Source organism: Schistocerca piceifrons, chromosome 9 (genome assembly GCF_021461385.2).
Source record: "Schistocerca piceifrons isolate TAMUIC-IGC-003096 chromosome 9, iqSchPice1.1, whole genome shotgun sequence".
Lineage (NCBI taxonomy): Eukaryota > Metazoa > Arthropoda > Insecta > Orthoptera > Acrididae > Schistocerca > Schistocerca piceifrons.
Window position 1 is genome coordinate 99,440,724 of NC_060146.1, and position 27,912 is coordinate 99,468,635.

At 45.0% G+C, this 27,912-nt stretch overlaps 1 protein-coding gene across 1 annotated transcript in view; it reads right to left on the reverse strand.

Moving 5' to 3' along the window:
• The window catches only part of LOC124717134 (esterase FE4-like), a 91,434-nt gene that overhangs the window by 16,577 nt on the left and 46,945 nt on the right, over positions 1-27,912 (reverse strand). Inside the window, exons 7-9 of the mRNA XM_047243873.1 lie at positions 17,584-17,753; positions 9,119-9,284; positions 11-143 (exon numbers count right to left, since the gene is read on the reverse strand). Of these exons, the coding sequence (XP_047099829.1) occupies positions 11-143; positions 9,119-9,284; positions 17,584-17,753 (469 nt within the window). The remainder of the gene's footprint in view (positions 1-10; positions 144-9,118; positions 9,285-17,583; positions 17,754-27,912) is intronic.

Below are 27,912 nucleotides of genomic sequence, written 5' to 3' on the forward strand. Positions count from 1 at the left end.
CGGTACCCACCCTGTCTTGGCGAAGTTGGTCCAGAGGCGCGTCAGCTTGTCAGCGAGTTTGCCGTCGAAGGAGTCTTTTACAGGTGGGCCACCGAACATGGTTCCGATGCAGATGTACCTGAAGTCTTCTCCGTGGCCAGCACCTGAAACATGGTACAGGAACATTGGTACTACAATGCATACACTTCTTCCTACAGTCACCGGAAAGGAGTATTCAAGTGGAAGACTGAAACCGTTGCTCTGGAGTAGTCTTGCCAGATCCAATTTGTCTACTAGTGCACTGGATCTGCCAAGCTTTGTTTACGTTTTTGACTTGTGACGTAGGTCATTCAACCTAGTGATAATATCGTCTTTATATGTGTGGTGCCTGTTCTTTCGAAACGTGTCCAAAAGTACAGAACCGCACATTTTCACTCGTCGCCGCTGATTCTGCGTGAAGTGCCGATGCAGGTGATATCAATTGTCCCCCTCCTTTCCTTTCTCCCTCTTCTACGTTCAATTTACGGATAAAAATATCATCTTTATCACTGATATCATGAGTGTCATTGTGAGGTATGGAGATTCTTTCAGTGACACTGTAAATTCTGTTTCTTATCTAAATATCGATAAGTGTAGCTCTTACAGAGCAAAACCATGTAGCTGAATAATCTTTGACTGTTGCTACGATATCTTTGTGTTACTACACCGCCTCTGCCTCAGAGCTCTAGCAATTTTACATGCATTCTGAGTTGAGCAGTATTTTGAAGAATTGTCAGGAAATTATTTTTTCCAAGTGTGGTAAGAGAAAAATGGAATATTTTAGATGCAGCTATGGAGAGAGAAGCTAATGACATTATTTGTGAGTTTTTCTGGAATGTTGAGAGACTGCAGTAAGCACGCAAGCGTGTAGCATTGTTTTGTCTTACTGAGATAGTAACGAAGCTCAGGTAGTGGGATGTTATGTGGATTGCTACGATAGGAATACGAGATTTGCCTTGTGTAAAGTTATTTCTTAAAGTCGTGTTATGCAAATACTAATGTGAACATTCAGCTGATGTTTAAACCATTTTATAGGCGCGCAGTCCGGAACCGCGCGACTGCTACGGTCGCAGGTTCGAATCCTGCCTCGGGCATGGATGTGTGTGATGTCCTTAGGTTAGTTAGGTTTAAGTAGTTCTAAGTTCTAGGGGACTGATGACCACAGCAGTTAAGTCCCATAGTGCTCAGCATTGTTTTGTCTTACTGAGATAGTAACGAAGCTCAGGTAGTGGGATGTTATGTGGATTGCTACGATAGGAATACGAGATTTGCCTTGTGTAAAGTTATTTCTTAAAGTCGTGTTATGCAAATACTAATGTGAACATTCAGCTGATGTTTAAACCATTTTATAGGCGCGCAGTCCGGAACCGCGCGACTGCTACGGTCGCAGGTTCGAATCCTGCCTCGGGCATGGATGTGTGTGATGTCCTTAGGTTAGTTAGGTTTAAGTAGTTCTAAGTTCTAGGGGACTGATGACCACAGCAGTTAACTCCCATAGTGCTCAGAGCCATTTAAACCATTTCTTTTGAATATAGAGTTTCATTTGAATTTTATTGTAAGTCATTTCTTAACATTATAAGAAAGTAAAGTTGCCGTCTCGACGACCAGATTCGCCTGATGTAAATCCTATGCAAGGCATCTGGGTCGTTATCGGGCGCCATCACTGCGTACGCAAATCAGCCGCCCCTTTATTTACCGGAATTACGTTCAAATGTTCAAATGTGTGTGAATTCCTAAGGGACCAAACTACTGAGGTCATCGGTCCCTACACTTACATACTACTTAAACACACTTATGCTAAGAACAACACACACTCCCATGCCCGAGAGAGGACTCGAACCTCCGACGGGAGGGGCCGCGCAACCCGTTACATGGCGCCTCTAACCATGCGGTCACTGGGAGCGGCGCGAATTACGTGACCTGTGCATAGATGTCTAATGCCACTTACCTTTACAAACCTACCAACAAACTGTCGGATCCCTGATACGCAGAATCAGTGACGTATTTCGTTCCAAAGACTGACAAACAAGTTATTAAGCAGGTGGTTATAATGTTTTGGCTCATCAGCGTATGTTTACAATTTTAACGTCATGTAATATATGTGACTTCCCTTTGAAGAAGATAGCTATAGTGGTTTGAAACCTGGGCAAGATTTTTTTCTATAAATTTATCCAACCGGTTGGCTGTGTACTTTATATAAGTATGGAAAATTTATGTATTGTTGCAGTCGTCAGCTATGTTTAAAATTGTGAGTTTCCAAAGTATTAATGCATAACAACAATCAAAAACAATTTTGACATCACTGTTTTCAACCATACAAAGTATTTTCTATTCAATAACGTATGCAATACATCATAAAATAACTTTAACTAAAACTAAACTCCTCCTGAACAGGTCGTAGAGGCCCAACGGTACCGACCGGCCGCCGTTTCATCCTCATAACACAGGCGTCACTGGATGCGGTTATGGAGGGGCATGTGGTCAGCACACCGCTCTCCCGGCCGTATGTCAGTTTCCGAGACCGGACCCGCTACTTCTCAGTCAAATAGCTCCTCAGCTTGCCTCACAAGGGCTGAATGCACCCCGCTTGCCAACAGCAATCGCCAGACCGGAAGGTCACCCATCCAACAGCGCTTAACTTCGGGGATCTGATGGGAACCGGTGTTACCATTACGGCGAGGCCATTGGCATCGTAAAATAACACTTGACATTAAATAGTACTGAAAAAATTCACTGTGAACAAAAACAATTATGATTTTCAACAGCGCTCAAATTTACGCTACTAACTCATGGCAAGCGCTTCTTTCAGCTGCGTAACAGGTCTCGCCCTTTTCCTTGAAGGGTAAAATCACTATCGTTGGAAAATGTTAGGCTGTGGTACCATCTTTTCCAGATTACGGGGTATTACTTACGAAATTAAGACCTTAGATTTACTGACTTTTTTCTGCCTTTTGTAGAAAATGAGCCACTGTGCACCAGTTCAAAACCCCGCTCGGTCGTGAGTAGTTAACTTGTCCGTGAAATTCCCAAATCATTTTCAAGGCCATTGTCCACTTGGCAGCCTTGAAAGATCACGGCCGATTTCCCTCGCTATCCTTCCCCAGTCCATGCTCCGTATCTGTTGACCTCATTGTCACCGGCACGTTAATGCCCAATCTGCCTACTTCCCTTTTATCGTAGAAATGATTTGTTTGCTATTGCCACTTCGCACTTTACATCCACATCTGCCGTCGTCAGTTGTTTTGTAACCCAAATGGCGAAACTCTTATACTACGTGCAGTGCTTCGTTTTGTATTCGACATATTTCTCCCTTCATATCCAGACTTGGTTCGACTACATTCCAGATCCTTGCTTTACTTTTAGCTATGTTAATCTGATAACTAATTTTCAAGACGCTGTTCGTTTAGTATAACTGATGTTTGACATATTGATTATGTGAATATTAGAATTGCAGAAATCACTGTGAGAAACGACACCAGATGTCCTTGTGTGTAGCTCTTACAACGCAGAACTGTTATCGACACAGAAAACTGTCGCTTATCAGTGAGCTGTGGTAAAAAATTGCTGTTTTGAAGAGCGCGCCGCAGCGCGTAGTGTGAAGCAGTCGCCTTCCGTTTCTGGCGGTGGCGCCGGTGTGGCAATCGCAGCTTTGGTGTCTCCCTCTGGTGGGAAAGAGGAAAGCTTGCCTGTTTACGTGCTTTTAAGGGGCGCTATGAGCTCGCCAGAGGTCAGTTGGTCAGTCTCTCGTCCCCAGCTTGCTAGTCTGTCTCAGCATTTGTTAGGTAATTAGTGTCTGTCTGTCGGTCGGAGTGCTAGTATGTCTGTCGTTCGGATTCAATCTTTACAGCCGGCAAAATGACAATCTTTCCATTCCGCCAGTAAGAGAACTCAGCGAGTGGTCACCCAGTCGGGGCTTAGTTCCTGCATCCGAGTCTGCGCGTTAGGCCGCCAGTGTGCTCGAGTTTGCTCAGGCAATGGTCATTGGCGGTTGGATCGATCGGTTGGTCGGTCGCAAGATGACTTGTCCGTCTTGAGCGTCGGCGCATGTGAGGTCTCCACGGGAGTCCAGTGGGCCGCGGCGTGTAGCGAGGGGTAGTGACTTCGCGGTCGACACGAGAGCAACAGGAGTCAACCCACGACATCGGTCTGGCCGGTGCGAGCTGCGACGCCGTGTTGTAACTGGTACTCCGAGCGCTTCTGGGCCCCTTCAGTTACCATCTTGTGGAGCTTGGCTCGGTCCTTTCCTGGTCCAAGGATGTAGTTTTGCCAGTGGGCGTGTTTCCTCTGCACGGTTGGGTCCGAGCCAGCATTTCCGCCGTCGTGTGTCTGGAAGTGTGTGGGAAACGCGCCAGCAGGGCAGTAGCGACGGAGCAGCAGTCGCGGACGGAGCAGCGGACAGTCGGTCGGTTGGTGCGCACCAGGAAAGATGGCAGATTGGTGCGCCTTCCTGCGTCCGTTGAAGCGGCTGGCAGCGGACGCTTCGGGAGAGTGATTTGGGGGTGCAGCGCCAGGTCTTCTCGAGAAATCGCAGTTAAGTGCTTGGTGATGTGTTGTGTGATTTACTCTTGTTAAATTCTACTAGGTCAGTCTCTCGTCCCCAGCTTGCTCGTCTGTCTCCCCTCCGCTTTTGTTAGGCGATTAGTGTCTGTCTGTCGTTCGGAGCTGCCTCTGTCATGTTTGTCGGATTTGGTGTGTTAACGAATTTACTTCTTGGAGTGTAACGGCCTAATTCCTGAAATATGTTTTGATCGTGTCTATCATCTTGAGAGGCGGTATCTGTGTACTGTAGAGCAAGTTAACTTGTTTGGCCAACCTTGTGCGATTTTATATAAGATTGCAATTCATGAGCTTTTATTTAAACATTTATTTTAGTATATAAAGTTGCCACCCTTTCACCGTAAGAATTTTCTTACAAGTTAAAATCAAGTTGCACCTTCGGTGGCAAAGTTAATATTTTAATGTTAGTGTTTTGTACCATTTCCATCCCTCCTACGGGGTACATAGTTTGTGTGAATTGTGAAAACTTTTAGTTTAAAGTAATCTGGTATGTTGCAGATTTGCACCAGTGTAGCCTTTCAGAGGTTGTTGTGAGCAGTTGTAACTACGGCCGTGTCAAAAGGGAGCGGCAAGGTTCTCAGCCCGAAAGCTCATACAGTCAAAAATTTGTTTCTTTCTGCTTCTGAATAAATTGTAACTTCTTATATAGAGGTGCTTTCTGATTATAATTTTAAATCTGTTTCTTTTAAAGAAAAGCTTTAGGCGCCATTGAAGTGAATAAATTACCATTTGTTGAAAAAGAATTTGCTTATGATTTCATCAGTTACTCCCTGGCAACTACTTCCACGCTCACATAGTGATTAAATGTGTTAATGTTCTTGGTGAATCGCTAGTAAATAAAATAAATTCTTAAGAATATTCTGTGAAAATAAATCCACGGTTCAATCAGTTTCCACAGTAAGCTGAAACCATAAGCCTTAAATAATGCACTATCACCCGTTAGTACTTTCTTTTATCTTTCCAACACATCTGTTTGCTTAGAGCATGTTTTATGGAATTGAAAACTTAACATATAACATGTTTGGATCATACTTAACAAACAGAATGGAAAATAGTGTGCTGTATAATTCAAACTATTAGAAAGGAGAGAAAATTTTAGTAATTGCAGAGAAATCATGAAGCGAGTCCCACAAATTCAATTTTACTTCCTTTTCTATTCCTCATATATAAATGAATGACATTCTACTTAACATTCAGCAAGCAGAACTGATGCTTGCTGCAGACGGTATACTGCTACAATATATCCCATTCGACACAAACTAACAGAAGAGATGGTTAATGACGCGCTTTTTTTCAAAGAATTAGGTATTAAGCGGTCTATGACACTAGACTCTCCAATATTTTTGAAGAGTCACACTAGATTAAATTCTGCTCAACAAATAGGGACAAATTAAAAATTTGTGCAGCACGTGATCAGAAGTCGGTAAACAGGGCAGAATGCTCCAAATTGGAAAGCAAGTATTGATTCCACAAAAATGAACAGTAAGAATGATGTGTGGCGCTCACTTGCAGTTAATATACATGCAAGTATTCAAGGAGCAGGCATTTTGACTGCACCTTGACAATACATGTGTTCCCTAATGATAGTTGTCATACCTAATCCACCACAATTTGAGAAGAATAGTTATGTCCTTTCCTACAACACTAGAAGAGAAGTTGACTTTTACCATCCATTATTAAAGTTGTCAGTAGCTCAGGAAGCAGTTCAATATGTAGTAACAAAAATTTTTGATTAATTGCCCAATACCATTAAATGTTTAACAGTAACAAAGTAAGTCATAAATATAACCTAAAATCGTTTCTCCTGAATAAATGTTTCTATGCATGGAATACTTTTTAAATAAAAACTTGTAAGAAAAAATAAAACCTACTTAGTAAGTATAGTTTTTTAACAAGGACTTCAAAATTATGTTTTCATTAATGCTAACACTAATCACTTGGAGGGGAGTGTGTTGTATGTTGGTATACTCTACAGAAGTTAAATGTATGACCTTACTCCACTGTTAGATAATAGCATTCACTTTTCTACTTCAAAATTACAAAAACTACTCCAGTAAAGTAAGGTTTCTTCCAAATGCGAAAACAAGTGCAAGGTACAATGTGGTCACGCACCTAGTGTTAAGGGACACTTTTTCCAAAACTCTTCCGTAATCTAATTAATAATCAAGTAATGAAATAAGAATATCATATTAATTTAAATTAATAATAATAAAACACGAAACTATTTATAGTAGGATTTTGGAGTATATACTGTGTTCGATCGTTATGGGTTCCCTCGGAAGAAACGGTTTATTGGCAGAGAGCCAACACGGATTCAGAAAATATCGTTCTTATGAAACGTAACTAGCTGCTTATTCTCACGAAGTAATGAATGCTATCGACAAGGTATGTCAAATTGATTCCATATTTCTAGATTTCCTGAAGAGTTTTAACTTCTGATCAAATTGCGTGCTGTGGAGTATCGTCTCAGTTGTACGACTGGATTCGTGGTTCCCTGTCAGAAAGGTCACAGTTCGTAGTAATTGATCGAAAATCTTCAGATAAAAGAGAAGTAATATCTGGCGTTCCCCAGGGAAGTGTTATATACCCTCTGTGGTTCCTAAACTACATAAACGATTTAGGAGACAATCTGAGCAGCTCTCTTAAATTTTTTTCGGTTTATGGTGTCATATATAGTCTTATAAAGTCATCAGATGGTCAAAAAAATTACAAAACGATTTAAAGAAGAAAGATGAGAAGTGGCATTTGGCTGTAAATAATGAAAAGTGTGAAGTCATGAGATAAAACACACAAATCTAAAGGCTGTAAATGCAACTTAACCATTAAAATTACGAATAACTTTAATTTGAACGATCACATAGATAATGTTGAGAGGAAAACAAACCGAAGACTGCGATTTATTGGCTGAACACATAGAAAAGGCAACGGGTCTACCAAAGAGACTGCCTACACTACGCTTGTCTACTCTTTCTGAAGTATTGCTGTTTGGTTTCGGATTCCTATCTGATGGGACTGAAGGAGGACATCAAAACAGTTCGAAGAAGGGCAGTTCATTCTGTATTATCGCGAAATAAGGGAGAGCGCGATACGGGTATGATGTGTGAATTATGGTGCGAGTCATTAAAACAAAGGCATTTTACGTTGCGGAAGGATTTTCTCATAAAATCTGAATCACCAACTTTGCAAGAGTGCTTCGGAATCTAAAAACACCGTAGCCATAACTTTTCCAGCAGATGGTGTGGTTTTGAATTTTTTTTCTTGGGTGAATTTGCATGATGCCACTCCATTGATTGCCTCTTCGTCTCTGGTGAAAAATGATGGAGCCATGTTTCATCACCTGTCACAGTTCTTCCAAGAAATTCATCTCCACCATTGTCATACTGTTCCAAAAGTTCGCTGCATACCGTTTTTCTCGTTTCTTTGCGAGCCACTGTCAACATCCTGGGAACCCAGCTGGCACAAACCTTTTCTAACGCCAACACTTTCAGTATTCTGCAAACACTTCCTTCCCCTACCCCAACGTAGCATGACAATTCGTTCACTGTGATGCGTCTGTCAGCAGTCACCAATTCGTTAACTCTCTGCACGTTGTCTGGAGTGTGTGCAGTACGAGGCCTGCCGCTGTGAGGACAGTCCTCAATATTGCCGTGCCGGCTTTCATCACGTAACCTGATTGCCCACCGACTAACTGTACTGCGATCGACAGCAGCATCTCCATACACCTTTTTCGACCTCTTGTGGATGTTTTCCACTGTCTCGTATTCACAGCACAGGAATTCTATGACAGCACGTAGCTTCTGACGAACGTCAAGTGTAGCAGCCATCTTGAAGACATGCTGTGACGGCGCCACTCACGGGAACAGGTTGAACTAAGTTTGAAAACAAGCGGGAAGGATGTATCTACACACTGTAAAACTTTCACACATGCAGAATGAAAACTGTATTTTTACAAAAATAGTGTGCATTTCTTTTGGAGTGACCCTTGTAGTTGTACCATGACTTCTGTCATCTCAGCTTACTTCTGAAGAAAAGAGATTTTTTAACATGTTAAATTAAATAATACGGAATTATTATGAGTTACGTAGATACAAACGTTAAGGATAGAAGTTCAGACTAGAATAGAAACTGTCGAAATGTGGTGCTAGAGGAGTATGCTGAAGATTGGATAGGTAGATCCGATTATCGATGAAGAAGTACTGAGTAGAGTTGGGGAGAATACAAATTTATAGCACAAGTTGTCTGAAAGAAGGGAACTGTTGATAGGATACATCATGGGGCGTCATGGAATCGTCAACTTGGTAATGGAGAGAATTGTATGGGATAAAAATTGCGGAGGGGGCTCAAGGTTTGATTAGAGTAAGGAGGTAGAAATCGATATAGGCTCCAGCAGCTATGAAGAACTCTGCACAGACAACAGAGTCTCGGAGAGCGGTAGCCTTGAGATCAATACCGCAGGAACATACTAGAACAACGCCTCCAAACTTTAAAGTAAACGTTACCTAGAGAACAATGAAGCTACCGAATATCAGTGGAGATACAGTACCATTAAACAGCTCCCTGGTCTTTCGCACCAGAGATGCCAACGGTCCATCAGGAACTTTCTCATTCGCGTAGTGGAAGACGAAGAAGTGGGCTGGGGCTGTCGACTTGGAGCTGTGTAGTTTGGCCACCCGCACACCATGGTATGTGAACATCAGGTCGCCCAAAAGCTGAAAAGAAAGAAAGCTTAATTTAGCATAAAACTGAAAGCGAAAGCAATTGCTCTATTGATCTTTTTGAACAATTATGCTGTGTAACAACGGCATAGTGATCGAAGGAATTTGGATTCCCCCACCAGAAGCTTTGGCATAGATGATATTATTACTGGCGCGATTTGTATCAGGAGTTCCCCAAGGTTCCGCATTAGGTTCGTCACCCCACTCATTGTACAGTAACGACATGTCTATTGTCTTCTCCCACTGAAATTCTCCAGATTCATGTGACGAACGCTATGTATTTTTCATTAAGCTCGGTGGCTAAGTGGTCGATTGCCAGACTTTGGATTCAAATATGTGTGGTTAATTCCCATTCCGTCCTGTAGTTTTCATCTCTCATGTATCATTTCATTCTCTCATGGAAACGTTTGTTTCTGTAAAAAATACTGGGATTCAACGAGGATCAGGATATACTTTAATCTGTAGCTGGGCGTGTAATTAGGTGTTTAAGTCGGTTACAAGTTCAGAATAATGCAATGGGCTGGGCGTGAAGTCGAAGTTATCTTTGATGATGGATACGAGTATGTCATTCCATGGTGATTCACCTCTGTGCCAAGGTCCAAAAGCGTAGTGATTCCAAGTGCTGGAGTGCGAGCCTCACAGCAGCGCACGGCCAGATGTTTTCAGTGGGTGACAGATCTGGAGAACGTGATGGCCAAGGAATAATCTAAATCATCAGTATCGAAGTAGATCAGGAAAGTACAGGCACCATCTTGTTGGAAGAACACGTTCCAGAGGCTTCGACATCAAGGCACAGTCTCCAGGCATCACACGTCGGATATGTAGTGACTTTTGACCAATGTACCGGCTACATGAGCCATGGGAACCGTGTTCAGTCCCAGTGGCATCACATTTTGGGCTTTCAAACAATAGAGATGAGGTGATAGGGTGTGGCCCTCAGCTACATACCCTATGACTCACGTTAAAGTTTTGGCTGGTTTCGTTGTCTAGGGGCTGGGGTGCGTAGTTGCCACATTACAGGCCAAGTACTGCTGAGTATACAGTATACAATATGAATATATAGATGAATCGAATGGTCGAAGGTTCCTATCACTCGGCAACTGCGAATTTAGAACGCAACAAAGACGTTTATAAATGAAAGACTGCAATTAAATAAAATCTGCAGGTATTTTCTTAACGACTTTAAATGATGAGTACGACAGTAGAACTGAACGTGGTATATTTCTGCAAAACACTTATTGGCATCGATGGTCCAGCAATTAAATAAAATATGAGTTGAATTACAGGGAAACAATAGATTCCTACTTCACGTAATTAGTTGTGAACATCAACATAGCTCTCGGGATATTCACTTCTACACGCATACTACGTCTTCACTCTAGAAACCTAGGAAATCTCACAAGTTCACAAGTATGCACTCCGAAGTATTTCTAACTCTCGCGACCACGCGCAAACCGCTCCACACTCCAAGTCCTTTGTTACGACCGTCGCGTCCGGCACCTCCCCTGTCCTGTGCGATACTCCCCTCGCACCGCACTGTCCCAAACTCGCTTCCAACCAGTCTCCCCATTCACGAGCTCTGTGATTGGCTAGAGCGTTCGCGCCATGTCTTCAAACCAACGCACCCACACAAACATAATGAAACACAAAACTTCCTGGCAGATTAAAACTGTGTGCCCGACCGAGACTCGAACTCGGGACCTTTGCCTTTCGCGGGCAAGTGCTCTACCGTCTGAGCTACCGAAGCACGATTCACGCCCGGTCCTCACAGCTTTACTTCTGCCAGTATCTCGTCTCCTACCGGGCGTGAGTCGTGCTTTGGCGGCTCAGATGGTAGAGCACTTGCCCGCGAAAGGCAAAGATCCCGAGTTCGAGTCTCGGTCGGGCACACACTTTTAATCTGCCATGAAGTTTCATATCAACGCACACTCCGTTGCAGAATGAAAATCTCATTCTGGATAATGAAACACATTCGAAATACTGGATTTACATTTAAATAACTTGAAATTAAATAAATATTCCTGTGGCTGGACCATAAACACGCTTTAACACACATTATTAGATACATAAACAAATTAAAGAAACATATATCAAAGGAACAGAACAAAAAGGTAGGCCAGTAGCTTTCTACGGCACAGTAAATATTTAACCAATTTCTTCATGAATGTACTATTCAAGTTACATGCCTGTAATTCACACCAATTTAGGTTTACACTAATAAATTTCTAAAGACAAAATCGGATGAAGCGTTTATATTTTGGAAATTCGTTGCTGGGTGTTAATTATATAATTTACCGTCATATACTAAACTTTAAACTAATAAAGATATTGAACATCTGATTACACCATCAGAATCGTTGTGCAAATAATAGCAATATACATGTTTCCTTTTGATGTATCATGATTCATCTGGCTACAATTAATTTCTATATGAACTGTGAAATGTCTGCCATTAAGGTTTCACAAAGTCCGCCATCTTTGGCCCTCCCAGCGCACAGCGTCACCAAGGAATTCACAGCCATGTGCTCGATGGACCACGTGCTGGGGCTCTCTTCATGCTCAGCTAAAGTTCGGCACCACGTGGTTGCTGCCGGGCTGCGGCTTTGACGAGCGTCCTTTGCAGCCGCCCAAACTCCGTTCATATAATATTTCCAGGGAGCCACAACTGGCCCGTTGCCTCACAATATGTGATCGCATCAGGTGCCGGGCCCATATGAAAATGAGTAATGTGCACTGCACAACAGAATGAAAGCATCACACGTTCGAAACAACGTAGTTCTAAACTATTGTGACGCTTAAGTTTGCACCCTAGCTCAACACTATGTACAAGATTCCTCTGTACTGATACAAAAGCGTTACACCCTGCGATATCACCCTCCAGCTCGACGGCGTTTCAAACAGCAACGTGTCGACACGTACGAAAAATAGGCCACATCTCACAAGTTCAAGTGACGTGTAAGATGGGGTAATAAAGTCACACAACCACCAGATTTCACCACAATTCTGCCCGATGCCACTGCGGACATATCACACGATGAGAATGTCGCCACAACACTCTTACACACATTCACCCTTCATTTTGACGCCTTTGCCATGGAGGTCAGAACCGCGAGTTGCAGGGTTGAAATCACGCGATTTTCTTATGGGTGGCGGAGAAAAGCATTCCAAGATACCGCCATTCATATTCGGCATGAAAAGGCTGCAGGGGATGGCATAAATGGCGTGAATGAAGCCACCCCTTTCCCTGCGGTGTTGACGCCCACGCATTTCGCGGAACAAAACAACAGTTGCCAATGTGACGAGCAACAGAAAAATGTTCTTGACAACCTTTGACATTACTGACATCCTTAGACGTTCAACCCCTAATGTCTTTATGGTGCTTGTAATGGTACTTGAATTACGTAACCATTACGGCACCTCACCTGAACCTCTCGATACCAGTAATATTCTACTGTGTTTCTGTAGAAGTAGTTAACATATTTCTGAGACAACATTCAGATTTGATTTCATTAATGTAGAGTGATTCATCTATATCTTTATATTGCAATGATATTATTCTTATGTGTATTCTTTCTTTTGTCACTATCATCTTTGATGTACTTGTAACTCTTCATTTTTGGGCGCATAAGCGATTATTAGTTAGTTAGAGAGTCGGACCTAGAGAAAGGCAAGTCTTGGACGTCATGTTGGAAAAACGCATAAAGTAGTCAGCTTATAAAATGTGAACTTTAACAGTGAGGAAGATGTTTTCAAGTATGTTTTGTATTGTGAAGTGATGTTTTGTGTGTTACGTGATATTGCATTAAAAGCAATTAAAAGGAAGTGTAACTTAAATTCGGAGTGCTGATTACTTTTTTTACATCACCATTGTCCTGCAAAAGTGTAATCTTCAAGAATGGTTTGTGAAGCGCTTCTACAAAACTTTTGAATATAGCAGAATAAAACCTAGGCCTCTTTGCATCCGAGCTTGGAATCACCACCACCTAGATTTTCGAGGATTGAGCCATGATTTTACAACGAGACCAGCGTGGGAAACACGAAAAGAGGAGTGCCCAGTTTATTCATTATTACATTAAATGAGTTAATTAACTGTGCTCTAATGACACCTGCCACATAATAACTTAGTTGTTGCCCGAAAATGCAGTAATTAGCAGCGTGATCAACACCACAATCATTATTAAATTTTGACCTTTGTTGTGGTAGGGTTGTTAGACGCTGCATACTCATTAAAGATGATCTGGCCCTTCTGGGGCGCAGTGTGACCGCAATGCTGGCTCTCGTACACAAGCTGGAACGACTAGGGGCCGTTCAGTACCATTCGACAAAATTTAAACGTGATTTGAGGCAGAAAAGTGCACTTATGGTTTTTCGTCTTTCCTATTTCGCTTCCTCCGTGATCATTGGGGGATGGAGGGGTGGATAACGTTTGGCACGTAGATTCATGAGTGAATTAAATGGCAAAAGACCTAAGATTCCCTAGTTTGGCAAAATCCTCAGTGCCTTCCACTTCCCTTTCTACTGAAAACAGTCACAAGCCCCTGGAGGCAGACTACAATGCAGCTCTTGTGGCTTGTAGTAGGCCTTCCGAAATTTGGGTGTCTGCAAGCCAACAGGACTTCGTCAGGGGTACTGTCTATACAGATATATTTTTAAAACTCAATAAGGTTAGGCACGCTCTATCGAGGGTTTTATTGGGCGGGGTGGGAGGGGGCGGATGGGGTTCTTAGAGGAAGATAAGAGCTGGAATCAGCACGCCAGTATCGCAACTGAAGGTCTACTGATTCGTGACAGATGTCCTTTCCAGGTTAAACGCGATTTGTCCTCCGTTGGTGTGAAACAACTGGCAGCAAACACACTGCAACAATCGTCAGTTGGGCCCAGGCTTGAGAAGGGAATGTTTGGGGAATGTTTGTCGGTCGACCATTGTGGCGGAGCGGTTCTAGGCGCTTCAGTCCGGAACCGCGCTGCTACTACTGCCTCGGGCATGGATGTGTGTGATATTCTAAGTCTAGGGGACTGATAACCTCAGATGGTAAGTCCCATAGTGTTGTTTTTGTGGTCTTCAGTCCTGAGACTGGTTTGATGCAGCTCTCCATGCTACTCTATCCTGTGCAAGCTTCTTCATCTCCCAGTACGTACAGCAGCCTACATCCCTCTGAATCAGCTTAGTGTATTCATCTCTTGGTCTCCCTCTACGATTTTTACCCTCCACGCTGCCCTCCAATACTAAAGTGGTGATCCCTTCATGCCTCAGAACATGTCCTACCAACCGATCCCTTCTTCAAGTTGTACCACAAACTCCTCTTCGCTCCAATCCTATTCATTACCTCCTCATTAGTTTAGTGATCTACCCATCTAATCTTCAGCATTCTTCTGTACCACCACATTTCGAAAGCTTCTATTCTCTTCTTGTCCAAACTAGTTATCGTCCATGTTTCACTTCCATACATGGCTACACTCCATACATATACTTTCAGAAACGACTTTCTGACACTTAAATCTATACTCGATGTTAACAAATTTCTCTTCTTCAGAAACGCTTTCCTTATCATTGCCAGTCTACATTTTATATCCACTCTACTTCGACCATAATCAGTTATATTGCTCCCCAAATAGCACAACTCCTTTATTACTTTAAGTGTCTCATTTCCTAATCTAACTCCCTCAACATCACCCGACTTAATTCAACTACATTCCATTATCCTCATCAACAGATGTTCATCTTATATCCTCCTTTCAAGTCACTGTCCATTCCGTTCAACTGCTCTTCCAAGTCCTTTGCTGTCTCTCACAGAATTACAATGTCATCGGCAAACCTCAAAGTTTTTATTTCTTCTCCATGGATTTTAATACCTACTCCGAATTTTTCTTTTGTTTCCTTTACTGCTTGCTCAATATACAGACTGAACATCGGGGAGAGGCTACAACCCTGTCTCACTCCCTTCCCAACAACTGCTTCCCTTTCGTGTCCCTCGACTCTTATAACTGCCATCTGGTTTCTGTGCAAATAGAAAATAGCCTTTCGCTCCCTGTATTTTGCCCTTGCCACCTTCAGAATTTGAAAGAGAGTATTCCAGTCAACACTGTCAAAAGCTTTCTCTAAGTCTACAAATGCTAGAAACGTAGGTTTGCCTTTTCTTAATCTAACTTCTAAAATAAGTTGTAGGGTCAGTATTGCCTCACGTGTTCCCATATTTCTACGGAATTCAAACTGATCTTCCCCGAGGTCGGCTTCTACCAGTTTTTCCATTCGTCTGTAAAGAATTCGCGTTAGTATTTTGCAGCCGTGACTTATTAAACTGATATTTCGGTAATTTTCACATCTGTCAACACTTGCTTTCTTTGGGATTGGAATTATTATATTCTTCTTGAAGTCTGATGGTATTTCGCCTGCCTGATACATTTTGCTCACCAGATGGTAGAGTTTTGTCAGGACTGGCTCTCTCGAGGCTGTCAGTAGTTCTGATGGAATGTTGTCTATTCCCGGGGCCTTGTTTCGATTTAGGTCTCTCAGTGCTCTATCAAACTCTTCACGCAGTATCATATCTCCCATTTCATCTTCATCCACCGCCTCTTCCATTTCTATAACATTGCCCTTAAGTACATCGCCCTTGTATAGACCCTCTATATACTCCTTCCACCTTTCCGCTTTCCCTTCTTTGCTGAGCTCTTGATATTCATACAAGTCGTTCTCTTTTCTCCAAAGGTCTCTTTAATTTTCCCGTAGGCAGTATCTATCTTACCCCTAGTCAGATAAAATGGTTCAAATGGTTCTGAGCACTATGGGGCTTAACATCTGAGGTCATCAGTCCCCTAGAACTTAGAACTACTTAAACCTAACTAACCTAAGGACATCACACACACCCATGCCCAAGGCAGGATTCGAACCTGCGATAGTAGTGGTCGCGCGGTTCCAGGCTGAAGCGCCTAGAACCGCTCGGCCACACCGGCCGGCCTAGTCACATAAGCCTCTACATCCTTACACTTGTCCTCTACCCATGCCTGCTTAGCCATTTTGCACTTCCTGTCGATCTCATTTTTGAGACGTTTGTATTCCTTTTTGCCTGCTTCATTTACTGCATTTTTATATTTTCTCCTTTCGTCAATAAAATTCAATATTTCTTCTGTCACCCAAGGATGTCTACTAGCCCTCGTCTTTTTACCTACTTGATCCTCTGCTGCCTTCACTACTTCATCCCTCAAAGCTACCCATTCTTCTTCTACTGTATTTCTTTCTCCCATTCTTGTCAATTGTTCCCTTATGCTCTCCCTGAAACTCTGTAAAACCTTTGGTTTAGTCAGTTTATCCAGATCCCATAGTGCTCCAAGCAATTTGAACCATTTGAATGTTTTGTGGCATTCTGTGGGTGATGTCGTCATTATGGAAGGCACAGTACATCAACAGAACTGTACATCTATTCTTAGGGACCAGGCAACGTGTTACACATCTTGCAGTATTCGTCTGTGGTTTGAAGAACTGGATAATGTCACCATACTCTCCTGACGAGCAAATTTCATCCAAACCAAGTCGAGTATCTGTGGTGCCACCCCATCCGGGCTGTTTGAGCCATGGATCCTCAAATGAGAAACCTGTACATCTGACCACAGCACTGGAGTGTGCATGGCTCCACATGCCTATCGGTATCTTCCAGAACCTGACTGACTACCTTCACAGCGGTTCGCTGTATGAAAGATGGTTACTGGGCCTTTTGACAGGTTTTTGACTTTAATTGGCCTGGACAGTGTAGTAATCAAGGAACACGGCGTCAACGTGGCAGCAGTATCTGCTGCTTTCTGCGCCACGTGTACTAGCAGACCGAGTTGGGCTTCAAACGTTCGCCGGCCGCTGTGGCCGAGCGGTTCTAGGCGCTTCAGGGTGGAACCGCACTGCTGCTACGGTCGCAGGTTGCCTCATGCATGGATGTGTGTGATGTCCCTAGCCTAGTTAGGTTTAAGTAGTTCTCAGTCTGATGACCTCAGATGTTAAGTCCCATAGTGCTTAGAGCCAATTGAACTATTTGTTTTCAAACGATCTTTATATCGGGAGCCATGTCGATTCCTACAATGGAAATTTTCAACCTACAGAAAGGCCAACATAAGAGATGTTGTAAGATCCAACAACAGGTATGTGATAAAGCCTTGTAGCTGTATGCACCTCTTCGACAACCATCTGAAAGCAGCAGTGCACTCCGCATTCGTATAACTACTTCTTCCCCTGAATTGAAGCACAGGCGCGTTCACAGGTCTGCAGGTGGTACTAGCGTTTTGTTGGTTTGTTTATGGGGATACTCACTGTGAAGAGCTCCACTTGCGTCTCGGGTCCGATGTTGCGTTCTCCGAAGTAGAAGCGCCGAACCTCCTCTGCCACGGCGTCCCTGTCCGCTTCAGGGCAGCGCAGGTTGGTGGGGATCAGCAGGCGGGGGTTTGCAGCATAGCTGGACGTGCGGACCGTGTCACCCATATCTGTTGTAACACCTCAGTTAAGTTTACAGTGATAAAAGCTATAGAAAGAATAATTTAAAATTAAGAATAGAATTTTTAGAGGGGAAAATAGTGTAGAATCAGAGTTCGGTAATTGCAGATCAAAATTATAGTATATCAGCAAGTAGTTTAACGTCTAAGTACAGCAAAGCCATGAAAGCTCCGTCATGGAGAAGGCAGTGACGTTAAACTCTTGTGATGAAAAACCTATCAAAAGGCGTGATCGTTATTATTGCCGCCTTTTTTTCCCTTGATTGTTTCGTTAAAGGGTGGGGAACCCGTGTCAGTCAGCGAGACAATAATTAGATTGGACTTTATCGTGTTAAGGTTCTCGATAAACTCTTAGAATATTACGCAGATTGAAAGTGATGTAGTGTACGATCTCTGACTGTAGCAACGGAGTATTAAGGGCATTTTAGGACTTTAGTGCTAGATTGGAACTTTACGGACATATAGACGACAGAAACTCAAATTATCTGCTGATACGAGTGAATTCAAAGGTACCGGTATTCAGATATTAACGTGTGGACTTTTGAAAGTGTCGTGCGCCGTTAGTTGCGAATCTGGATGTAGAGCGCGTGCATATCGACATTTTCGAACTATTTAGATTCCTCCAGGCTAGGAACCTTTTAAATGGACCGTCATCCATCAACATCCTAATCCTCGACTATAGAGTGAAAGTGAAATACAAGTGTGTAAAACCTACCGACGATACGTATCTACGAGCAGACGTCGACGTAGAGTACCTAAAAAGGGAACCACAAGAGAGTTGGGGACATTTCGAGGGTTGGATCCCCTCCTTCGAAAACGTCAGATTGGAAAGCCTGGGCTACTCTCAGGGTGGAATCTCCGTCTTCGAAGATTGTTGCTGTGGATGTCTGTTCGTCTGTCTGTCTGTCTGACTGTCCGCTGCTCGTTGCTGTAGCTGCCTGCCTGCCTGTCTGCTCGCTGTCCATCGTCGTCGCCGCTGCCTGCTGTCCGTCCTTCACCGCCGCCACTGCTTGCTGTCTGTCCCTCTGTTCGTCGCCGTTCGTCCATCATGAGTACTCCCACCTCCACTGTCATTTACACCTCCCCCTCCCCTCTTCCACAGTCACTTCCTGGAGTGCCGCCCCTGGCCTCCCTCCTTACGCCTCACCTCCCCTTCCCCCACTTACCCATTCCCCTATCTCCTCCCCTGCTGTATACCCCCACTTCTACACCCTACCTCCAGCCTCCATACCCTCAACAGCTCCCACTACTACCCCCGCTCTCAGATACGCCTCTGTTGCCGCCTCTGTTGCCACTCCTCAGGTAGTCGACTTCCCCTCTCTCACCCACCCCGTCACTCCATTGTCTGCATCTCCCGCACGCATCACGTCGAGCCGAGCCACCGTCGCCACCACTGAACCGGCTGCTTCTCCCGGTGCCTCCACTACGCCACAGGGATCTGCCACCCACCACCTTCCTCTCCTCCCCGTCCCTCTCCCCTCCTCCCCGCCTCCGGTCTCCAAAAAACCCCAAAAGCGCGTCATTACCAACTCTGCTCCTGCCACTTCCCACAAAAGTCAACACCACCTCCTCCTCCTCCTGTCGTCTCCACGGACACCACCCCTCCTGCAGCCACCTGTAACCCAGCCCCCACCCTCCATACCTTCGTCCTGTCAACTCTTGATCCAAAGTTCCTCGACGCTCGTACCCTCACCGTGGAGATACGAAAGTATTTACCTGGTGCTCCCATCTCCCAACTCATTCCTCGCAGGGACTCAGTCCTCAGTCCTCCGTAAACTCCCACAAGTTATGTTCGGCCCCCATGCATCTTTACACCCTTTCTTTCCTCTTTCACTCCTCGTCAGACCCAGCCTCCCCGTCGCCCCCCCCCCCCCAACTACACCCCTGTGATCACCGAGTTCAGCCTGGTGATCACGGAGGATGAAGTGTTGGTGGAACTAAACTCCCACCTGGACTTGGAAATCCGCTATGCCCACCATATTCACAATGCCTCTGGTCCCACCTACCTCACGCGGGTCTTCTCTGAGTCTGCCCCCTCCACTGACCATCTCCTCTCCCAGGGTGCCCTGGTATACCACTGTCGACACGCTGTTGAATCCTCCAAATCCCCTCCCCAATCCTACCGCTGCCAGTGGTGCCTGATGTATAATGACCACCTGACTCCCAACTGCAAACCCCCCCACCTATCCCCATTGCAAGGCCTCCCACTAAGAACTGCCCCAACCTCGCTGCTCCTCCTTCCTGTAACACCTGCAATGGCCTCCATCCCACCTACTCCCACAAGTGTAAAGCCAAACCAGCCACCCCTGAGCTTACAGTCCCTGTCCGTCCAGTTGATACCCCTGTCCACCCCAACAATTCCCTCCGTCCACCCCCCATGGCTGAGGACATCATCCGGTTCCTTTCCTTTGTACTCCAAAACATTCACCCTTTTCAGCACCCCCACACCTTCCAACAAATCTCCCTTGCCGCTCACTCTGTTTTCCACCTGAACACCTTTGCCACTTATTCCCACAACCGAGCCCACTTCACCTTCACCAGCCTTGACACTCTAGTTTAAGCCCCTTCCCTCTCTTCCCCCCCCCCCTCACATCCCACCATGGTGCGGCTCGAGTATTGCATCCTCTTCCAGAACATTTGCTCCTTCCACTCCAACAAATACCTAATCATGCACACCCTCTCCCACCACCAGGTCGACACCTTCCTCTTGAACGAAACCTTTCTCCAACCCCACCATTCTATCTACACCTCTCCTTATATCCTCCACCGCACTGATGCTCCTGGTCCTCGTGCGCAGGGTGGAGTCACAATTGGCCACCTTAAGCATATCCCCGTCCGGCCACAACCTCTCCTCAATGACCCCACTCAACACCTTATCCTCAGCGTCTTCTTCCCGTCCCCCCACCATTACCTGTGCCACCATCTACTCCACTGCTCCTTATGACTTCATCTCGCACATTGACCGCACCTTCTCCACCTATGTGATTGCCGCCGACCTCAACATCCATAGCCGCACTCCTGCCGCCCTTCAGTGGTGGCATCAGTTCCTATCCACAATCCACGGTGACCTTGCTCCCCATCCCCAGCACACCCGACCTGAAAGTGACACCACCCCAGATGTTGTCATTGCCTTCGCCAACCTCCTTGGGCATATCGCCATCGCCGTCCTTGCCCCCACGGGTAGTGATCACCTGCCCGTTCTTCTCACCATAATGTGTGCTCACCGCCCCTCTCCAGCTCCCCACGCTACACCCCCTCCAAAGGTCGTCCATGACTACCACCATGCCAACTGTGATGCCTACCAGGAATCCATCACCACCCAGGTTGAAAGCCACCCTCTTACCTATCGCCATCCTGACGACATCATCCATGCCTTGTCCTTCGTTGAGAAGACAATTACTGACGCCGTGGAGGCCCATGTTCCTACTAAAACCATCCATCCCCACTGTCCTGCTCTCCCTCTGTGGGCTGTCCTCCTCCTTCGTGAATCCCACCGCCTCTTTCGCTCCTTCCTGGGCACTCGTGACCAGGATACACTCCAACGCCACCAGCAAATACAGTGACACGTACCGAACCTTATTACAGCAACGAAACGCCGAGACTGGAGCCAAACCTGCACACAACTCAACATCTCCCTGCCTATCAACTCCTCCAAGTACTTCTCCATAACGATCGCCCCCTTCCTGACAACCTCAGTAAGGCCAACCACTTCCCTTCCCACCTTACTTAGGTCTTCTCCATCCCAGATTATTCTCTTTTCCCCACCGTCATGGAACATGCCGATACCTCTGTCGCTCCACTGGCTCCTAGTCTCCAGTACTTGGGACAGTTGGCCCCTTCCGATATAAACACTCCCATCAAAGCACAAGACATTAAACTTATCCTCTGGTCCAAACACAACACGGCCCCTGGTCATGACTGTGTCACCTTCCACCACCTTCGAGAAAGCCCCTATTCCTTCCTGACTGTCCTCGCCCATCTCTATAATGTCATCCTCTCTACTGGCTTCTACCCTGACCTGTGTCCTCTTATTCCTCAAACCCAACAAACACCCTTCTGCTGCCTCTTTCTATCATCCCATCTGCCTCACCTCCGTCTTCAGTAAGGTCTTTGAATCCATCCTTTCCCACCGTAACCATCAGCACCTTACTCAACACCACCTCCTCACCCTTACCCAGTGTGGCTTCCGACCCTCCTTCTCCGCTGAAGACCAACTCCTTAACCTCATTCACCTTCTGTCCCTCCAGCTTAACTCCCGTCGTTCCGCCATTTTTGTTTACCTTGACCTCCAAAATGCCTATGACTGTGTATGGCATCCCCGTCTCCTCTTCAAACTCCAAACCTACGCCCTGCCTATCAATTTTGTCCGTCTGGTCGCCTCTTTCCTCTCGCATTGTCCTTCCTATGTCACCCTCCACAACATCAACTCCCGCATCTTTTATCCCACTGCTGGTGTCCCCCAGGGCTCTGTCCTCTCCCCTCTCCTTTATCTCTTGTATACGGCTGATATGCCCAAGCCACCACCATCTGTCCACCTTCTCCAGTATGCTAATGACACCGCCTTCCTGGCTCTCTATCCTACCCTTCAACGGTCCCAACATACCCTCCAAACCCACCTTAACCAGTTCACCATTTGGTGTAATCAGTGGTTCCTCCGTCTCAACCCCTCCAAAACCCAGGCAATCATCATAGGCCGCACCACCCACTCCTTTTGTCTCCATGATTTCTACCTCACCCTTTATGGTCATCCCATCCAGCTCACCCCCACCCTGAGATACCTTGGCCTCACCCTCAACCAACACCTCACCTGGACCCCTCACCTCCAGACCATTCATCCAGCAGAAAGCCAATTCCCGCCTCCGCCTTCTGTCTAGCTGGACATGGGGATTGCATCCTTCTACCATCCTCCACACCTACAAATCCCTCATCCATCCTATCCTCTGTTATGCCAGCGTTGCCTGGATCTCTGCACCCACCCGTATTTACAAGGCCCTCCAAATCCTTGAACGTCATGCGGTCCGCCTTGCCTTCCGTATCCGCCTTCCTCCCCCCACACGGCTCCTGTACAAACTCATCCCCTTCCCCCACCTCCTCCTGTTCCTTCAACATCTCCGCATCTTTTACATTGTCCGCAGGCTTGATCCCCACCACCCTCTGGTTTCCTCCTTCCTCTCCACCCCCCACCCATTGCCGCACCTCTATCACTGTATCCCTCACTCTGTCCACCTCCACACCCTCCATCTCCTTCATCATGACAATTTCCAGCGCCTCCCCCTCCCGGATGATGCACTTCACCATGACATTTACCCTTACTTCCAACTATAACCTGGCCTTGTTACCCCCCTCCCCAGGGCCCCCTTTTTCCTCTCCCCTCCTTCTCCCAGAGCGGATTTTCCTCCTTCCTACACCCCATCCTTGCCTCTATCCTCCCCACATCCCTCCCTACCTGGCCCTCTTCCACACACCCCCTACTCATCTCCCCCCTCTCTTCCCCTCCCTCCCTTCCTCCGGTCTCCTTCATCTCCTCGCGCCTGGCAGATCCTCCGTTTTGATCATCATCAGTGTGCCATGTCAGTGTTGTGTTTGGTGCTGTTTCTCCTGTGCGTCAAGAGGTATGATTTTAATTGTATGCTGCCTTGAGGTTCACTGTCAGTGTTTGTTATGTGCTATGCCATCCGTCGATACTTTTATGCCCCGGTCATACTGTGCCTTGTGTTCTTTTAATTGTCCCAGTGTGTGGTTTTTTTGTGTGCGCTACTTTTTTACAGATTTTATCTCCATTTTACAGTCGCCCCTTTTTTGTCTATTGCCTTCCATGATGTTCCCCCTTTTTTATATCTACCATATTTTCTCCTTTGTATATTTTTAAATGTCTTCTATTGTTTTGTACTATGTCTTTCGGCTGAGGAGCAGCGCATATGCTGCTGCCAGCCCGCCACGATGGGGAACTGAAATACAATAAAGAAAAAAAAAGAGTTGGGGATGCTTCACTGTCCACAAAAAAGGCACATTGATCGCAGTAGGCGTGTTATCGCTGGGAGACTTATAAAACTGTCAGACAGAATGACGTACCGACAGGAGGGAGAATTTTCAATACTAGCGACAGACATTCAGGGTTGGGACAAATATGTGGAAACGCCAATAATGATGACAGCTTACCATGCGTGATACGGTGTACTATGGCCGACACTCATAATCCATATTCTGATCACTCTCGCTTTGCTTGCACAGTATCTCAGTATACATTTAACTTCACAAAGTCATTCCAATCAAAATTAATGCAATAAATGGTAAACAACGTGTCAAAATATTTTACATATTCAATAGACAACTACTTATATCCAAAAGGGAAATAATATCAGCTGTATATTATTATTTTCAACAAAGAATTCCTCATTACATTATAGAACAAAATAAATATCTTGCTATATCACCAGAAATTGATGTACAACTGCGAAAAAAGAAAGAAAGGAAGTCGAACAGTGTCGAACAGTGTGAGCAGGACATGTGTCGCTCTCATTTTTGTAGCGAGAAACCAGTAGGAAACTGCAAGTGTGCTGACTGTGTTGTGTCGTGAAACAATCTCTGTGTGAACGAAACTGATTAACTATGAGATAAGTTTTTGCTTCTTCCTGTAGTGGAATATAAAAACGTCTCAATTAGAAAGAGAAGTTGGACTGTGTAATACCGCCAAAAGAAATGCATCGCGTAACTATGACAAGATAGCTATGGACGGACGACTTTGTAGTTACAGTGTTCTGGAAAGAACTGTGTTCGCTTTGACTGTGCCACGTGCATTTTAATTTTTTATTATTTTACTGCTGAGGTCGTCGGTCACTAAGATTACACACTGCTTAACCTAACTTAAACTAATTTATGCTAAGGACAACACACACACGCCCATGCCCGAGGTAGGACTCGAACCTCCGACGGGGGAGGCGCCCTAGACCACGCGGCTACCCCGCGCGGCGTTCCTCTAAGTATTTACGTTTAAAATCTGTATGTTTTTGCGTTAGTTTGTACCAGTTCTCAAACTATTGCTGCCGCTGTGATGCTTGTACATAAAAATGTGGTTTTGGAAGGATTTGATAGCGTCTTGAGATGGCGGAAATCACTCTCCATGCATTCTTTTATTTAACGTAAGGAGAGTATGTGCCAAGCAAGATCGTAAGAGCCACCGTGGTACAACAATCGAGTTAGGAAACTGCTGCGGAAGCAAAGGGAACTTCACAGTAAACATAAACATAGCCAAAGCCTTGCAGACAAATAAAAATTGCGCGAAGCGAAATGTAGTGTGAGGAGGGCTATGCGAGAGGCGTTCAATGAATTCGAAAGTAAAGTTCTATGTACTGACTTGGTAGAAAATCCTAAGAAATTTTGGTCTTATGTCAAACCGGTAGGTGGATCAAAACAAAATGTCCAGACACTCTGTGCCCAAAATGGTACTGAAACAGAGGATGACAGACTAAAGGCCGAACTACTAAATGTCTTTTTCCAAAGCTGTTTCACAGAGGAAGACTGCACTGTAGTTCCTTCTCTAGATTGTCGCACAGATGACAAAATGGTAGATATCGAAATAGACGACAGAGGGATAGAGAAACAATTAAAATCGCTCAAAGGAGGAAAGGCCGCTGGACCTGATAGGATACCAGTTCGATTTTACACAGAGTACGCGAAGGAACTTGCCCCCCTTCTTGCAGCGGTGTACCGTAGGTCTCTAGAAGAGCGTAGCGTTCCAAAGGATTGCAAGAGGGCACAGGTCATCCCCGTTTTCAAGAAGGGACGTCGAACAGATGTGCAGAACTATAGACCTATATCTCTAACGTCGATCAGTTGTAGAATTTTGGAACACGTACTATGTTCGAGTATAATGACTTTTCTGGAGACTAGAATCAGAATGGGTTTCGAAAAAGACGGTCGTGTGAAACCCATCTCGCGCTATTCGTCCACGAGATTCAGAGGGCCATAGACACGGGTTCCCACGTAGATGCCGTGTTTCTTGACTTCCGCAAGGCGTTCAATACAGTTCCTTACAGTCGTTTAATGAACAAAGTAAGAGCATATGGACTATCAGACCAATTGAGTGATTGAATTGAAGAGTTCCTAGATAACAGAACGCAGCATGTCATTTTCAATGAAGAGAAGTCTTCCGAAGTAAGAGTGATTTCAGGTGTGCCGCAGGGGAGTGTCATAGGACCGTTGCTATTCACAATATACTTAAATGACCTTGTGGATGATATCGGAAGTTCACTGAGGCTTTTTGCAGATGATGCTGTGGTGTGTCGAGAGGTTGTAACAATGGAAAATTGTACTGAAATGCAGGAGGATCTGCAGTGAATTGACGCATGGTGCAAGGAATGGCAATTGAATCTCAATGTACACAAGTGTAATGTGCTGCGAATACATAGAAAGATAGTTCCCTTATCATTTAGCTACAAAATAGCAGGTCAGCAACTGGAAGCAGTTAATTCCATAAATTATCTGGGAGTACGCAGTAGGAGTGATTTAAAATGGAATGATCATATAAAGTTGATTGTCGGTAAAGCAGATGCCAGACTGAGATTCATTGGAAGAATCCTAAGGAAATGCAATCCGAAAACAAAGGAAGTAGGTTACAGTACGCTTGTTTGTCCACTGCTTGAATACTGCTCAGCAGTATGGGATCCGTACCAGATAGGGTTGATAGAAGAGATAGAGAAGATCCAACGGAGAGCAGCGCGCTTCGTTACAGGATCATTTAGTAATCGCGAAAGCGTTACGGAGATGATAGATAAACTCCAGTGGTAGACTCTGCGGGAGAGACGCTCAATAGCTCGGTACGGGCTTTTGTTAAAGTTTCAAGAACCTACACCGAAGAGTCAAGCAGTATATTGCTCCCTCCTACGTATATCTCGCGAAGAGACCATGAGGATAAAATCAGAGAGATTAGAGCCCACACAGAAGCATACCGACAATCCTTCTTTCCACGAACAATACGAGACTGGAGTAGAAGGGAGAACCGATAGAGGTACTCAAGGTACAATCCGCCACACACCGTCAGGTGGCTTGCGGACTATGGATATAGATGTAGAGACAAAAGGAAGTCATTAGGTTTAGGAATCCAAAATACAGATGTGCTTATTTTTATTCTGTCTATCGAATTCCACGGCAACTTAAGGATTTCAAACTCTTAAACAGTTCTTGCAGCCAATCACATGTATGAGAACCTATTTCTTATGCTTGGTCCTTGGAAGCAGGACCTTGCTTTCGATGCACAAATTAAAATTTTCCCCATGTTTACATCTTAATCCACGCACATCTACGTGTGTTTTCTACAGGACACTGTATGGTGCATGGTGGTGGGTATCATGTACCAATACTAGTCATGTACTTTCTTGTTCTACTCACAAACAAAGCGACGGAAAAACGACTACCTACATGACTTTGTACAAGCCCTGATTTCTTTTATCTTATCTTCGTGGTCCTTACACGAAATGTACGTTGGTCATAGTAAAATAGTTCTGCAGTCAAAATCCCAACGCCAGTTCTCTAAATGTAACAGATGTAGTTTCACAAAATCAAATTAATGCTTCAGAAATACGCTTACAGTTACGAGGATCACTCCAAAAGAAATACACACTATTTTTGTAAAAATACAGTTTTCATTCTTTCATGCGTGAAAGTTTTACAGTGTGTAGATACATCCTACGCGCTTGTTTTCAAACTTAGTTCAACCTGTTCCCGTGAGTGGCGCCGTCACAGCATGTCTTCAAGATGGATGCTACACTTGACGTTCGTTAGAAGCAACGTGCTGTCATAGAATTCCTGTGCTGTGAAAACGAGAGAGTGGAAACATCCACAAGAGGTCGAAAAAGGTGTATGGAGATGCTGCTGTCGATCGCAGTACAGTTAGTCGGTGGGCAAGCAGGTTACGTGATGAAAGCCGGCACGGCAATATTGAGGACTGTCCTCACAGCGGCAGGCCTCGTACTGCACACACTCCAGACAATGTGCAGAGAGTTAACGAACTGGTGACTGCTGACAGACGCATCATAGTGAGCGAACTGTCACGCTAAGTTGGGATAGGGGAAGGAAGTGTTTGCAGAATACTGAAAGTGTTGGCGTTAGAAAAGGTTTGTGCCAGGTGGGTTCCCAGGATGTTGACAGTGGC